Source organism: Pithys albifrons, chromosome 2 (assembly GCF_047495875.1).
Source record: "Pithys albifrons albifrons isolate INPA30051 chromosome 2, PitAlb_v1, whole genome shotgun sequence".
NCBI lineage: Eukaryota > Metazoa > Chordata > Aves > Passeriformes > Thamnophilidae > Pithys > Pithys albifrons.
The window spans coordinates 67,887,753-67,904,724 of NC_092459.1; the positions used below are offsets into that span (position 1 = coordinate 67,887,753).

The 16,972-nt window shown below is 38.4% G+C and overlaps 1 protein-coding gene across 6 annotated transcripts in view; it reads right to left on the reverse strand.

Moving 5' to 3' along the window:
• The window catches only part of UTRN (utrophin), a 386,042-nt gene that overhangs the window by 249,964 nt on the left and 119,106 nt on the right, over window positions 1-16,972 (reverse strand). For all 6 annotated transcript variants that reach the window (XM_071549382.1, XM_071549384.1, XM_071549380.1 and 3 more), the window contains 12 exons: window positions 14,660-14,773; window positions 13,710-13,865; window positions 12,577-12,747; window positions 10,824-11,003; window positions 9,130-9,264; window positions 8,448-8,597; window positions 6,911-7,072; window positions 6,449-6,577; window positions 5,903-6,076; window positions 5,173-5,328; window positions 2,933-3,103; window positions 911-1,090 (listed from right to left, as the gene is read on the reverse strand). In XM_071549382.1, coding sequence (XP_071405483.1) covers window positions 911-1,090; window positions 2,933-3,103; window positions 5,173-5,328; window positions 5,903-6,076; window positions 6,449-6,577; window positions 6,911-7,072; window positions 8,448-8,597; window positions 9,130-9,264; window positions 10,824-11,003; window positions 12,577-12,747; window positions 13,710-13,865; window positions 14,660-14,773 — 1,878 coding nt within the window. The remainder of the gene's footprint in view (window positions 1-910; window positions 1,091-2,932; window positions 3,104-5,172; window positions 5,329-5,902; window positions 6,077-6,448; window positions 6,578-6,910; window positions 7,073-8,447; window positions 8,598-9,129; window positions 9,265-10,823; window positions 11,004-12,576; window positions 12,748-13,709; window positions 13,866-14,659; window positions 14,774-16,972) is intronic.

Below are 16,972 nucleotides of genomic sequence, written 5' to 3' on the forward strand. Positions count from 1 at the left end.
TAAATTCATCAGATTATAGAAAGTTACACAGAACACAAGATCCAATTTCTGGGCTTAAATTAACAAACCCTTTCATAGCCTGGTGGCTTTTTTCACCTTATTGTAATCTGGTTGAATAATCTACTACCAGTTAACAAGTAAACCCAATAGCAGTTTTGTAAATGCTTGTAAACCCCACAACCCACTCAGCCTGTTAGGGTAGAAAATGCTCCCTTTCAGGACAGTTTAGAAAGTTACGTTTTGCACTAAGGTAGCAGGAATTGTATTAAGAGCTACATGACAAGTGAACACAAAAGGCTTGTGCTATTGATGTAGCAAAAGAGAAAGTGATAAAACATTTCCAGAGAAAAGGTACAAGAAGATAAATATGTAATGTGGTGGCACATTAAGGGGGACATAGAAAGAGATTAAAACCAACGTGTGAATTTGTTCACTTAGTGCATGCTGAATTTTCTACGGAAAAGAATTACACCACAAAGCCTATGGAGAGCAAGAACCCCTAAGAGTCCTAACACTGAAGCTGTAACAAAGAGAAAGGTAAAAGAAGTTAAACCTAGTTTTATTCTCTGCAACTTGGCAGGTTAATTCCACTAGGCCAAGTTAACTGTCTGTCTAGGATATTTACATAGTTTCATCACACTCCAGATTCTGCTACCAAGCAAGTAGCACCAATACGTATCAAAACATCTAAACAACTTGCAGAACAGTTTTCCACCTTCCTCACTGTATAATACCTCATGACTTACTTCTCCATCTGCAGGTTAACCAGATATCGATTCCACATCCCTTTAAATCCATGAGGCACCATAGAAACTTCATTTCAAAGTAAAGCAAGACAAGTGAAAACTGCAACTGTTCCAAGGATGCCGAGGGAGAACTACACTGAGTATTTCTCACACATATAACTTACCAACAAAGTGTCACACCAGTCCTCAGTCCAAGTTCGAACTCGGCTCCAGCCAGCATTAAGGACACACAGCTTCTCCTCCAAGATGGTCTCACTCCCTTCCACCAGAGACTGGAGAGCGGTGCAACTTTCCGTGATGCTCTTCAGATCAGTTTTCCTCCTCTCCAGCTCTCTCAACACATTCTGAAAACAAGTGGAACCATTAACACTGCACTGTTCCCAAAGCACTGGCAAGGGAGCCAATTTTTACCTCCACAGGAAACAAATATATCATAGATGGTCTTCACTTGTGAAAAAAATCAAACCAAGTATAATAGCCTTCTGTTTACACTCACTCTCTGTAGACAGCAAGCTCATTTTTTAAGAGAGTGAGAGTACAATGCATGCAAGTATCCTGAATAACTTAGTTTGAGACTTTTGTTTTGTTGGCTTATCTTCACAGTTCCTTTTCATTACGTAGGCAAAGAAAATGTATTAACCACATTGTAAAGTCCAGTTTTAAAAGGTTCTTTTCTTCACTGTAAAGCACAGAAGGCAAAGTTGAAGAGAATATGGATTCCTCTCTATCTCTTCTCAATAAAGTAATTCTACACTTGGCAACAATGTGAAAAGCAGTAAGGAAATACTAAATGGTTTTTTTGAGAACCATCACAACTCAACTGCAGATTTTCAATTCACTGGCTACATATTACAGAATCCCTACTGTTATATTACCTATACAGAGATAAGTAAATATATGGATCTTTAGCTCTACCACTTTTTCTAAGTCATCTCTGCTTTTAAGTACCTTTTCAATCTAAAAAATCCAACTGCTTTAAAAGAATACATACTGACATGTAAATTAAGTAATATATCATCTCTTGAATATCAGTATATGGTTTCCATAGCACCTCTTGCCATACAAGATCACCAATTATTATTGATGGTATCTGCCTGCTTCGAAAGCTCTTGGATGTCAGTGTATCGTGTGTCTAAGAATGCACCTAATCACAACCAGTGTCCAGAGTTCCTTATTATCTATGAAGTAAATAATTCATTATCATAACTTACTATCTTGGGGACAAACAAATACTCAAGTTACTACAGTATAAAATTGCCTCTAGAAAACCTTAAGACAAAGGAAAACTTTGCATACAACATAAAGGACTTGTCCTCTCGGTGGGTAAAAGTCATTAATTATTTGCATTGCTAGAAATATATGATAAGTATACTTCCAGTAAGTATTTATAAGTTTGTTTGGAGAGGAATCTTAAGGATACTGCCACAGCAGAACTGTAGTGATGATAATTGTTGATCCTGACTGAAAAGTATGCAAATGGGTTTGCAATTTGGGAAGATTTCGAGTTTTAAGATTGCAGACAGAACCATGCCAGACGTAAAAAATGACAGAAAACAAAAACTGGAAATATCAGTATTGCTGAACTGTATCAATTGACACTTGTTGCCAACTCCAAGTAATATCCAAATTTCTACAGTGTGAGAAAAAACAATTACTTTGAAGCAAAGTAGCTAACATATTTGCCTATTTCCATGAAAAGTTTCAACTTATAGGTGAAAGAAGATCAGGAATTACAATAGTCTTTTGTTTCGCAAAGTCACAATTTTGAAGACAAAGCTGTTTCAATGAATGGTTAGAAACTCAATTTTTCATTAAAAATGTCAATTAACTTCCAGTTTGCTCTACTAGTAAAATATTTGACCCAGTCCACAATTACTTTTGCTGATAATTTTAAGATTATACTTGCGAACTGTCTGAGAGATACACTAAGGCCTAAATACCAATTAATACCAGATATGTAAGAGAATCTTTAATATTTTACTGACCATTTAAGTTTGAAGCAAGATGCTCAAGATGAAACAGATCAGACTCAGTTAGGTACTGAATATGAACTACAGAATCTACTAAAATTTCAGGATGTGAGAGCTTTAGGAACAAGTACAGGGATTTAAATTCACAGCTACTTCTATGTAGTATTGCCACATTGCTAGAAATTTACTCTACAAATATTTAGTAATCATACTCACTTTGGCCCAGCCAATTTCTGAATCTAGATCAGAAAGCAAGCTCTCTGCAGTGGACTTCTGCACAAGGTCAGCTTCAGTGGTGGCTAACCACTCTGACAAAGAGGTAGACTCCTTCCTCATTTTGCGTGCCAGTTGGGTTGCTCTTTCAAGGTCTTGTTTTCCTTCAGTCACCTACAAAAAGAAAATAAAAAGGAAAAAGAAAACAAAATTAGATTTTGAAAGATAACAAACCCAAAAGGGCTAGCCAGTTAAAATATCCACCCAAATATATAAAATCCTTGCATCTTAAGGCTGTCCTGCATTGGAAGGACCCTAAAAAGAAAGAATGATTTAAAAATCTGCATCTCACTATACAATGCAGAATATATAAAACCAGAATAATTTAAAGATGTGCTGGTTTAAAGGTGAACCAGCAGGGGAAATGAACTCACCATGAGAGAGATTATATGTCAGAGCTAAAATTTAATAATAATATTACAATAAAAACACACAAAAGGGAAATTGCTTTCAACTCACAAAAACCCAGCAGTATAACCCAGTGTCCTGGGGCACAGACCCAAGGGGGTGTGTTTGCCCTTGTGCTGAGACCCCTGTGGCTCCCCCAAGTCCAGAGCAAAACAAAATGAAAAACCTGTTGGTGCAGGCTAGGGCTGTGGTCTGGGCGAGAGCGGTGATCTCCTCCTGTTGAGGTCCTGCTGCTCCTCTGGATCCGACAACAAGTACCCAAGGTCTTCTTACCCACCACTTATGTACCCTCAGGGAGCATCCAGTCCCTCCCCCTGGGCGGGGACTCACACAATGGGTGATTAACTCTGGGAGCCAGGGGGTATTGTTGAACTGTTGATGGCCCATAGCAGCCACACCCCCCCCCCCCCCCGGCTGGGTGTGAAGGTGGTAATGACTCCCTGGGCAGCTGCTGCTAACGGCGCATTGTCCTTGAGGAATGAATAGAGGGGGTAGAATACACAGCTTTGATCACCCCCACACAGGGTTAGCTGGTCCCTCCTGCTGAACTAGGACAATACACTTAAAGGAGACAAAGAAATCTGCATAACAATTTATTTACGGCTAGTAATCACCAAATTGAAGTTTATACTTTGTTTATTATGATTCTTTAACTGAAACTCAAGGGGACGTAGAATCCAGTCAGTCACTCAAACACTAAAATACAATTTCTTTTTGTATTTTGAAAGACCTGTTAGTATAAAACTGTAAAGGAAAAATCTCACTGAAAATCTAGTCTGCTCTTGAAAACATCTCAGTAAAATAAATATGAAATTTGATGTTTCCAGCAGTATAATCAATTCTATTTCTCACTGGCTACACAATTAGTCTAGTCAAATTTTAACACAGAGGAAAAATCCATCCATAGTAGTCAGAATCAACTGATATTTCAAAAAATTGTGCTCTGTTCTCGGCTCAAATAAAAATCATAACATTATACTGCAAATAACCCTGCCTTTTTACATTTTCCTAATCTCTTGTCTACATGCTTTCCGAGTTACAGATTTACAGATTCCACTAGAATCCACACATTTATGAATGTTCTGAACTTTATGGCAGTGACAGAATTCATCAGGCCCATTCCAAGATATTCTGTAATCTGGCCCCTTACCCACAGCTTCATTCACCAACCTCTGAACAGACATGAGTTCACTTGGACAACTAATCTTAATTTATGTAGGAAGAGAGTCCTACATGCCCCTTAAGTGTTAAACCATTTTAAACACTTGGATAAGTAACTATTCAATTACTAAGAAAGCTACTCTATCAATATTTAATGCTGCTCATGGGAAATACAGGTTTGCCTGCATTTTCTACTTCATACTAAGAGCAACCATTTAGAGGGATTACAATTCAAAACCATCATGACACCTTCTAAAAAAAACTCAGATCGACTCAAACTTTTCATATGACAATCTCACTGTAAATTATCTTGCAGGGCTCAAAGACTTAAAAAATAGCAGGTCAGTCTTGCCAAAATTATGAAAGCGCTCTGAACTATCCTTTCTTCAAGGCTACCCCTCCTCCAGGAACACTGTGTGAGCACAGGGGTCTTCCACAACTACAAGACTGTTATGTGTAATCTTTAATATCTCAACTGATTGCTCCTGGATGCAGCAACTAGTCTAGACAGTATCAGCTTCAGAATCAAACTTAGAACAGCATCTGACATAAAAGCAACAAAAAAGGGAAATTACATGCAGACAAATATTTATATATATATTTGTTTTTCTTACCTGTGCTCCCAAGTCATTGTAAAGAAATTTCAATGCTGTCAGTTGTTCATCCATCCCTTTGGGATTATCTGTCTGTTGTTTCTGTACAATCTGCCTTCCTGTCTTGATGACAGTTTCAACCTCCAATTTCACCTCACTCAGGGTCTTATAGAGTTTCTAAAAACATAAATGGGTATACTGGTGATAAATTTTTAGTGCAGATTTTCGGAGTTTGCTTCATTTGGCAACCTTACCATTAAATTGCATTTAAACTCCGAGCTATGCAGTAATAGCAATGTCTGATAGGAAGATTTCAAACTCCTGATGTTCTAATTTTATTCCAATTTTTATTTTCACATATACAAAAAAAAAAAAGAAGAATTAGCTCACAATTTAGCACAGATTACTCCAAGGCTATCTTTGTCATCTGTACTTCATTTTATGTAAAGTATTTGTTTTGTTCAAATACTCATGATTGTGATGCTTCTCCAAAACATGAGGATGAACCAGGGAAGGAAGTTTTTATAAACTTAGACGTTTCACTGTATCTCTGATCAGCAGTCCACTGCTTTTATGTCCATGTTCTCACATAGAAGATGATTTTTTTAGTTATCAGTTGTGCTGCTAGCACAAGGAGTTGCAATGGATCTACGAGGACTTTAAGCAAAATTTCCTCAGGAGAGAGTATAAGCAACAACAATTACACAACAAAGAAGCACCCCAGTAGGAGTTAAGAACACTGCATACATACCATACACTTTTCCAGGTGAGCCTGGATTACATCTGGGTCAGTATCCTTCACATCCAAGACATAAAGTTCTGCTTTTACACCATCCAACACCCGCTTGCAATCCAACATGCGCTGCTCAAAATTAGCTGGTTTCTGGAAGAGCTGATACTTTGTACATACTTCACGGAGCTTTCTCTGTTTTAATAAATATTGTGTTAAAAGATCTTTTCAAATTAGTAGCTGCACATCACTTCATCATGCACAACTCAATATATACGGCACTACCATTTGCCACACCAAACTATTCCCAATCTCCACCTGAGGTTCAAAAAAGCTGTAATTTTCTATCATATACTTTGAAAATATCCATTCTGTTGAAACACAGAGCCTTTCTGACTTTCAGTATTTATCCCATGGTCCTTGTGAAATTTAAGCTTCCTTATCCAATTCATCTGGGGTTGCTTGTCTCCATATGAAAGAATGTAAAAGCACATGTTTTTTGGTTGACTGCAGCAAACAATTCACAAGCTGACATCGCAGTGTGTAAGTGCAGCTCATTATTTTTACCTGCAAAGCATCCAGCTGAGTTCCACCACGGGGAGACCTGCACTCAGGAGAAGCAGGAGGGAAAGAGCGAGCACTTTTCTTGAGCTCCTCTAACGTGGATTCATGAGCTGCAATTTCAGCTTGAATTTTCTGCCATGTCATAGAAACAGGAAAAAAAAACATTACAAAATTTCTTACAGAGGGGGGAAGGGAGTTTGTTTACCACCTATACCCATCAGAGGTAAATCCACTCTGAAAAACTTAAACACCACCATGTTTATTTTAAATATTCTGTCTTTGGTGGCAGCTTGCTAAATTGAAAGCCACAGTTATTCAATACAACCTTCATAAAGAGAGAAACAATCAAGATTACAAAACATAGCTCAGAACTGAAATAAAGCCTTCATGAATTACTAAGTCTAGGCTGAGCACTATGATGAAATATTTCTAAATGTCTGGTAGTGAAAAGCTATACTGAAATACCTGGGCCTCCTGGGGTATCTGAAAGGCATCTATCCTATCAGTCAGGTAAGATGTCAGCTGTCTATCCAGATCTGCTAAGTTTTCCTGCAAGACCTGTAGCATGTGGTCGGTTTCTCGCATAGTCTGAAGCTGTTGTTCCAAAGTGATCTGCCGGCTCACCGCCTGACCAGGACAGAAAGGTAAGAGAAGATGGAGCTGAAATTCAATACAAATTATAGCCACCTTTTCCAAAACAAAGTGGGAGACCCCAAAAAAATCCTTTGCCAGGACGACAGGCTAAAAAGAACACTACTAAGCAGCAATTTTTGATGCTTGTTGTGGCTTTTTGAACCAGTAACAGACAAACACTGGCACCGAAGGAGAGTTCTGCTGTTAGTTATACAGAATAGTGAAAACAGGTCTTTCGTATCACCTCAGGAAGAAAGTATTCTGTTAAACACATACCAGTCTCAAAAACTAGCTATTCAACGGAAATTGGTGACTTTGCAATACAGCACAGATCAGTGTTGTTTGATGTGTAAACACACACATTTCCTTTCAAAACAATAAATTCATTTTGTCACAGTAATGTGAAAACACAAGTTCACAGTTCTTTCCGTTTATTGCCTCTTCCTTCAACAAGGAACGTCCAGGTTCATTTCAAGTGTCACCAAGTTCCCCATTATCAACACATGCACAGAGCAGTGCATATGTACATACATACACACAGATATGGAGAACTGTGAACAGCCTGGTGTGTCAGCGCTGCAGCTGTCAAAGGAAACAGTTTTTATATGACAATAAAGTGCTGTTCAACAGGAAAAACAGTGAATGCTAACTTCAATGTGAGCACACAGCTCCCAGCTGAGGGCACAACATTCATATTGCTCACTGCAATGAGGATAGACCAAAAATTCTCTCTACAACTACACCTTGGCAGTGACAGAAAACAACTTCTATCACACAATTTGGCAGAGGCCTGTATTACCAGGATACAGAAAACAAGTTACAAATGTATGTAACCTGAAATACAGCTAGTCTTCCTCTACTTATTAAATCTATAAAAAATTAGACCGAAGGAGGAGAAGAGGAAGACGATAAACATAATAGATGGGTAAGGAGAAGAATGTTTTCCTTCTGTTCCTTATTTCAGTGTAACTTCTTCCTGGCTATTTCAAATAGTGAAAATGTCACTTATTCTCCTTATTTTGACATTTAGGGAGTACCTCACCAGTGTTTATGGCAGTAGGAAGTCAATATTAACATCAGTTATTGAACTGTCCCTCTTGAGTTTGGAATTGCCTTTTTGTCAAAATTACTAGATATTATACCGGGGAGTTCCTGCTGTGCAAGGGTGTGTTGAGCTTGTAAAACAAAACTGACTCAAGCATTTTCCTCTTTGGGCATTACTCCAAATTGAAAACAGCTGACAACACTGGTCTTTTTTACTCTTTTCCTGTATTGCAGTTCTGCATCTATGAATTCAGCTAAAAAGAATCATTTCAGACCACTGAGCTGAAAAACCCAGTCTACTTCAACTCTAACCCCAAGTTCTTACCAAGTGACTCAGCTCCTCATAGCGGGCATTGAAAGCTTCCAATTTTTCACTGATGATGTCATCAAGAATCCCTCCATCAATCAATGTCTGTCCAAGTTCCCGAATCTGGGTTCGATTATCAGCTGGATGACGCAAGACTGATTCCAGGGACTAATTATCAGAAAAAGTTTTAAAAGCCAAGGCACTGAATATTACTGTATTTTCAGAGCTGGAAATATGGCTGCATACACAGAATTTTAACACTTCAAATGTCTTGAGAGTGCTCTAAAAGCATAAATCAGTTATGGCTTAATTCATGATGCCACAAGGCAAATAAAGAGGTGTTTTACTTTAGATAATTAAGCTTCACAGCATTTCTTGCCATGAGGCTTCATCATTTCATAGTAGCATAGCACTAGAATGAATTAATCAATTTACACAAGTCAAGAGAGAGTATACAATTTTATCATGGTACCAAGTACAGCACAATTTTGTACACCAAAAGTCCACTTTTGGTGGAGGATCTTACAAATATCCATTTCTGATTCAGAGTAATATATTCATTTAACATGAAGAATCAGAATACCCAGCACATTTCAGTATTCTACTGGAAAGCAGAACTTATTTTCCTTTTTTTTTCTTTTTTTCTTTTTTTAATGGAGCTATCAAAAAAGTTAGTAATCCAATAGAATCATCATATTACCTCAAGAGCATCATTGACAGCATCCAACTTATCTGGCAGATTTCCTGTCATTTGCACCTTTTCTTCCAGATTGTTTAGCCAAGCTGTTTCTAAATCAAGATACTGAAGCAGCTCAATCCAACAGGACCACACCTCCTAGGAGCAATAGAAAAAACAAATTAGCCTAGAGAGCCAGGCATTGCTCATATACCCTGTAACAACTTTACAGATACACTTCTGACAAGTTCAGCTAAAATTGACATGTAGAAAGTATTCAAAAATATGCCATGGCACAGTATGGTCTAGATAGAAAAGCCTGGAGCTATAGTAAGAAGATAAAGAGAAATAAGAATAATAGTCACTAAACTCATGCTAAAACTATCCCTGACATCGGTTCGTATAACTATCTAAGAATGTAACTCATTCACTCCTCTTGAAAGATAGGACATACACATCCTATCCCAGACCATAATCTCTTGTTCTAATTATTACTGTATTTCAACTTTTAAATTCTGTTGAATTTTTTTTATTCCTTTTGGAAGATGCACAGATGAATAACAGAGCTCTGAGACAAGGTTACTTATTTGCAGAAGCATCGAACGCAATACAGATTATAAAAACAAAGTTAGATGGTGTTTCATAGATTCCAAGAATGACATCTCAAGGAAAAATAATCTTGAAAAGTAGCCACAGCAAAGCACATTTTATGTGGAAGCCACTGTATTCAGACATTTTCAGTATCCCTCTCCATTCCTCTTGTGCCACCTGTCTCCATTTTAAAGAATCACAGAATCAATTAGGTTGGAAAATATCTCTGAGGCCATTGAGTCCAACCTGTTAACTAACACCCACCAGGTCAACTGGACCATGGCACTAAGTGCCACATCCAGATTTTCCTTAAACATCTCCCAGGATGGTGACTCCACCTCCCTGGGTGCTCATCCCAATGTGTAACAACCCCTTCTGTGAAGAAATCCATCCTAATGTTCAACCTAAACCTTCTCTGGTGCAGCTTGGAGCTATGTCCTCTTGCCCTGTCATCAGTTATCTGAAAGAAGGGGCCAACGTGGCTACAACCTCCTTTCAGGTGGTTGTAGAGAATGATAAGGTCGCTCCTGAGTCTCTTTTTCTCCAGGCTAAATAGTGCCAGTTCCCTCAGCTGCTCCTCACAGGACTTGTGCTCCAGATCCTTCACCAGCTTCATTGGCTTTCTCTGGACAAACTCTTATGTCCTTACAGTGTGAGGCAGAGAACTGGACACAATACTTGAGGTGTGGCCTCACCAGTGGAAAGTACAGGGGGGATGATCACCGCCCTGGTCCTGCTGGCCACATTATACAGGTCAGGATGCCATTCTGGGCCACCTGGGCACATTGTTGGCTTGTGTTCAGTGGCTGTCGACCAGCACCCCCAGGTCCTTTTCTGTTGGGCAGCTTTCCAGCCACTTTTCTCCCAACCTGTAGCACTGCATGGGGGGTGTTGTAGCCAAAGTGTAGGACACAGCCCTTAGCCTTGTTAAACCTCATACCATTGGCCTCAGCCCATCAAATCAGCCTGTCAAGATCCCTCTGCAGAGCCTTCCCTCCAGCAGGTCAACACTCCCACCCAACTTGGTGTTGTTCACGAATTTGCTAAGAATAGACTCAATCTACTCATACAGATCATCAATAAATACATTGAATAGATATCACTAAGCAGAGAGCTGTCATTCTTACCTCCAAAGTATGGCATTTCCCCCGGATCCGATTGCACAGTAGCTGGTAGTTCTCCAGCACAACATTCAACTCGGTCACCAGGTCCTGACCACTAGATGGCACTTTGGTGGCCAACATCTTGATGTTGTCTTTGAGAATCTTCACCCGCACCTCCTTCTGCAACACGTCCTCCTTCGCTCTCTGCCCCAAAAAACGTATCCCATGATTAGCCTTCAACTGCCATACAGTCAGGTACCGACCACTCAAGTCAAAGATCAGCTATTTCACACTAGAAGTCTTGCTGCCAACGTATTCATGGGCACAGTACAACTCCCAATGCACAAGCCTGGAGTTGTCAAATTTTGTCCTAACCAGAATTGGGGAAGGAAAATGGTTGGAAAACAGATCAGGCAGAGTAGTCTGAGCCTGACTCTGTTGAGACAAATAGAGGCCATCAGAAATAGTGACTGTCCTTTCTTTTCAGTTTTCAGAAACAGTTTTATGGAGTTGAAATACCTCTGATATATAAGGCATTGCACTTTATGGTAGAATTTAGCACATGACAGAATAGCTTTTGTACATATTTTTCAAGATGACTTCTAAATTTAAGACAGTAAAAAAAAAAAAAGCTAGTTAATGGAAAGGCAAAGAACACCAAATTTGGGGAATACATTTTACGGCAGGACTATAAAAAAAAACCTAGCCCTATCTTAAAAGCAAAAACACGCCTTGTTAAGCGGAATGTGCTCTTTCCCAGTCCTAAAAGTAGTCCCAAGATACTATTGCTACTGCAAATGAAAGAAGAATGCCAAGTGCTACCATAGACCTACTGGCTCAGTGATATAACTATCAAATTTAAAAATACATAATACAATCAGGATTTGACAAAGGTAAATGTGCTCAAAGTCTCACAGATTTATCAGTGAAAAGAGGGTTCTTTCTTTCCTTGGCTTGTGTACAGCCAGCTGCCAGACTATGTGATCTCAAATGGCTTCAAAGGGCATGAATATATTTTTATGGTCCATCAAGTAACAGCACAGTGGATACTCATTTAAAAAGTATACATACAAGTCAAAACATTTATAAAGATATGTTTGAGCTCTCAGTTTAAAAACCAGAATAACTCTGTACATATAACCAAGAAAATTATCTATTCAACTTAAAATAGATTATAATGAGACAAAAATATCTTCTTCTTCTCCATTTATTCGTCCACCTGACCCAAAATTAGAGAAGCAGGGATCAACATCATTCACTGATCCTTGTGGATGCCTTCTAACTCAGGATATTAAAATATCCCTGTTTGTAACAAAGGATAAGCACAAGATAAACCTGTCTCAAATTTTCTAAATGTTGAGTAACAGTATCTAGGGGACAAGAAACTGAAGTCCAAGAGCTAGCAGCAGAAGAATGTTTTCACAACCACTAACTAGGATAGGTATAGATAGCATCACCTTTCTTTCTCAAATTACATCTCCTACTTTCCATATTCTTAGTGTTTAAAATGCTATACATACTAAGCCTGACTCAACAACTGGGCAAGCTGTTATTCATTATTAAATCCCTACCCCTTGTGGCCCAATAGAACATCTGCTTTTATAGTTTATGCTTTAAAAAAATGAAAATTCCACAAAGCAGAGATGAAAAATACCACTACTCTTGTCATGACCTGAGCAACTTTCCACACAGATAATTCCACAAAAGGTCAACCCCCAAAGCCATTAAAGTTTGTTTCTCCTTAATCAGGCTCCTACAATGAGCTGACATTACTGACCTTCATTTCCTCTACGGCATTCTCTAGCTCTTCAGGGGACTTGTATTCAAAATCTTTCTCCAAATATTCTTCTTCAGCTTGGGTCATCCATTCTTGCATCTCTGCCAAATCCTTCTTCAGATTTACAGCTTTTTCCTGACTTTCAGACAGGCGATTTTTCTGACTAATGATCTAGAATCCAAGGTGGGGAAAGGAACAGCAGTTTTGCTTAAATGTCCTTGTATATGTGAAAAACCACAAGTCTTTGTTAAAATATTTTACTACCAAAACATATTCAGCTTTTTTTAATTAATGAAAGAATTTTACACACACACAAACTTATGAACCCTTTTTAGCAGATCAACAAAATCTAGAGGTGAGGGAAGGAGGAAATGTTTTTTTCCCCCCTCCTTCATTTCGCATAAACTAGTAACAATCCCTGGACAACATCAGACAGAATAATATTCTGATTACGAGAATCATATAGTCAGAAATATCTTTATACAGAGCACTAAAACACTCTTCAGGCCTCCCTTCTTTCCACAGCCCAAACAATATGGATTATATATCAACAGCAAAGCTGTCCAACACAGATCCTCACCAACTACTGCAACAAAAGAAGTATGTTTCTACAGACAACAGAAAGCTTCCACCCAAAAGAAACAACTAAATACACCAGACTGGAGTGGCAGTCTATTTATAGCCATTTATTTTTCAAAGCTGCTTGGAAGCAGACGGAAATTACACAGGGACAGAATAATATTTCAGAAACAGCAAAACAAGAAAGCCAGGCTTCCCTCCCACACACCCCAGAAAGAGCAGCATGAAACCAAGTGAACAAATCAATTTTTAATTACAACAAACAATGAAAGGGTTTACTGTGCTCCTTCCACTTAGGTACCAAGAAGTGCATGTATTCAAACAAATCTACTATTGCAGAGGTATCCTCTAACATACTTGCAGTTCTGAAGGATTCACTGGGCCAAGTTGGACTTGAGCCACTTTGACAGTGGAAACAAGTAAAACATACTCACCTCACTGTTTCACCATTGCACTGCTTCACCTCTTCACCATCCCACCAATGCCACAAAACCAAACAGATAGCTAGATAGCTGCAGTAACAAGCAAGCACTAGAAACGTAAGGAGAACTCACCTGTTTGCTCAGTTTCTCCCACTGAGTCTGGCAGTCTACTAGCCTAGACTTTGTCCAAGTATTTATGCTTCCAATAGGCTGAGCTCTTAAAGTAGATTCTATTTCTTTCATCTCTTTCAGTGATGGTTCAATTGTCTCCATTTCATTGACAAACATCTGAGCACAAGTCAGAGAAAATGAACGTTGCTCTTTAGCAAGACTTTACATGTATTTATAGGCCACTAATAATTTTCTAACTTTTAATTATTCCAGAGAAACTTTCGAGAAGCAGATCAATACAGTGTTCAATACAAGACTGTTTAAAACAATCCTTTGGTGGTTCAAAACAGAACCATGCAACTAAAAAAGAAAATACAGCTTGCCATACACAGCATAAACATTTTCACATGCCAAATGTCAACACCAGAACAATGCAAGTTTGAAGATTACATGCACTAAATGCCCTATTGTTTCTGGTATGCTTCAGTTTATATTCTCCCAGAAACAAACATTTGAAGGTACACTGTAATTATTTGCTGTAAGATGAAATTCTACATAACTGTGATCATTATGTGCCACTGAGTAGGAAGATATTCTAAACCGTAGGACTTTCATCAGAGTTATATGCTTGTTACTTTTACTGCTCTTGGAAGTTTAATGCAGAAAGCACTTTCCACCAACAGATTCAATTCCATAATCACAAAACTCAGGAAAAACACATAAGCCTTTTTTAGAGGAAATAATGCCAACTTTTAGGTAAGTATTTGTAAATACAGTGAAGGCCTTTAAAAAACACGAAGTGCTATGGCTACACACAAGAAACCAAGTAAAACACCCCCTGAAGAAAGATACAATTTTTCTGCTGGGCTTTATGGAATATGCTATGGAAAATACTTAATAATAAAAGTAAAATAGTAAATAAGAGATGCTATTCATCATTTCAAAAGATTCCTCAAAAAAGTAAAACTCACTGTGCACTGATCAAGTTGCCTTTGAAGTCCTTCAGTATCCCCTTGAACAGCCTTTTCTGTCATTAGGAAGTCTTTCACACCATCCATCCACTTCTGAACAATTTTTGAGTCAGTCTAAATCAAATATAGTAAGGAAGAATCGATGCAATGTCATGATAAAGAATGTATGATCATTGCATTTCAACTTCTAGTAGTGTCAAATGAATATTCTACAAGCTGCTAGCATTGTCTTGGTTTTGCATCAGACCAACTTTAATTTTTGGGTTTGTTTTATTATGGGTTGTCTTGGGTTTTTTTTTTTTTTGGAGGGGAGGGATGTCCCAGATTTCTCAGTTCTCAAATTTATACAAAAATTAAACTTACAACAGCAATATTCTTCCATCCACCACAACATGGTTTAACTTACACTGCACAGTTCCAGGTTAACTATCACACAGAAGCACAGGATCAAGTAAGGAGGAGGGCATGGCTTCAAGAAGTATGTGGTTCACACGAAGGATTTGTCAAAAACAATGCATAACTATTTCCACTACACCTGTTTGAAAGGCAAACTGCACTCCCAATGGAAAAAAGGGCCCTATAAAAATGTATTTGTGGAGAAGAGAAGTCAATAATGCCACACACACTTGACAGGTAGAAACTATGCCGGGAAAGCCATTCACATAACAGAGACACCACCATAAAAGTTAAAAACACAATTAGACAAAACACTCAAATTGAAGAAAAAAAAAAACCAGCCTAGCTGTTTGAGGCTAATAGCAGCTACTTTACTCACTAGAGCAACTCATAGGGAAGGAGTAAATATACACCCAATTTCAGAGTTATCTGATCTAACAGTTGGCAGTTGCCTTATAGCCTGCACTGAGGTAGGGAAGGAGGGAGACAGAAGTACTATCTCCTTCCCATGCAATTGTGGATGTTCCAGATCACCCTTACAAACAAAGCCAACATAAAAAGAGCACAGAGTTTTTCCTTGTCCTGATCAAGTTATGTGGTTGCCATTTTTAATAATATAGTTGGACTTGTTTCAATCAACATTTTTTGACTGTTTGGTTGGGGTTTTTCAATAGATGGCATCTCTTTATCCTGACAAAATCATCATCATAGAGCACTGTTATTGAGAAGCTGAGTTAAGCTCATCAGCTTCACCTTCTACTCTGTGTGTCACCAAGGATGAAAGCACACACTTTGATTTCTTAAAATCTTCACACTAACAGTTTTTTCAGGATCAATACTTTACACATTGCTTCCTAAAATATGTCTGTACTAACGGAAAACCACTAGACTAAGTTCATGCTTATTTTTAGGCCAATGCTACCATTACAGGTCAAAGCCATGACATTTTCTTCATTCCTTTTCCATTTGGGGGGGGGAATTTTCCTGCAGCTGACTAGCCTGAACATCATTTTCCAAAAAAACAGACCCCAGGAGGCTTAACAGTGAACCTTGGCTTAATGTAAAAAGACACATATTTATAAAGGCTGCCATTTGACAAGGCATTTTAGCACATAGCTAATTTAGCTTTTTTGCAATAAGCTATTTACATAAGTAGCTGAAGTGAACTAAGTGGGATTACTCATAAAGTTAGACACACATTTAAATAACTTGCTGCATCACAAGTCAAGTCTACGAAAGTTTAATGAAATAAATGATCCTTTATTGCACAGGTAAACAATTATCACTGGTCAAATAACCAGTGTAGATTGTACAAGAGGTCACAATTTTTAGACATGAACATCCTTATCATAGAATAATTCAGGTCGAAAGGGACCTTAAAGATCATCCAGTTTTGCAACCCGCCTGCCATGGACAGGGTCATCTTACACTAGACCAGGGTTATCGAAGCCTCATCCAAATGAGCCTTTAACACTTCCATGGATGAGGCATCCACAGCTTCTCTGGGCCTCAACACCTTCACAGTAAAGAATTTCTTCCCCATATCCAATCTAAACCCACTCTTTCAGTTTAGAGCCCTTACCCCTTGTAAAAAGTTCTCCTTCAGCTCTCTTGTAGGCCCCTTGAGGTACTGAAAGGCTGTTTTAAGGTCTGCCTAGAGAATTCACTTCTCCAGGATCAGTTTTTAAAATTTATTCCAGGAAGGAACAAAGATCAAACGTACTGAATCTTAACTTTTTCACTCCTAGAAAATCCACATGATGTACAGCCATGCAGTGGAAGTTAAAAGATCTTAGGGTGATACATAATCAAAGATGCAGCAAGCCATTCATTATTAGAGGTATGATAACAGAGAGTGCAAGACACAGAAAATTTCTTCCAGAAAATACATGATCCAGAACTGATAAAATGAGTCTT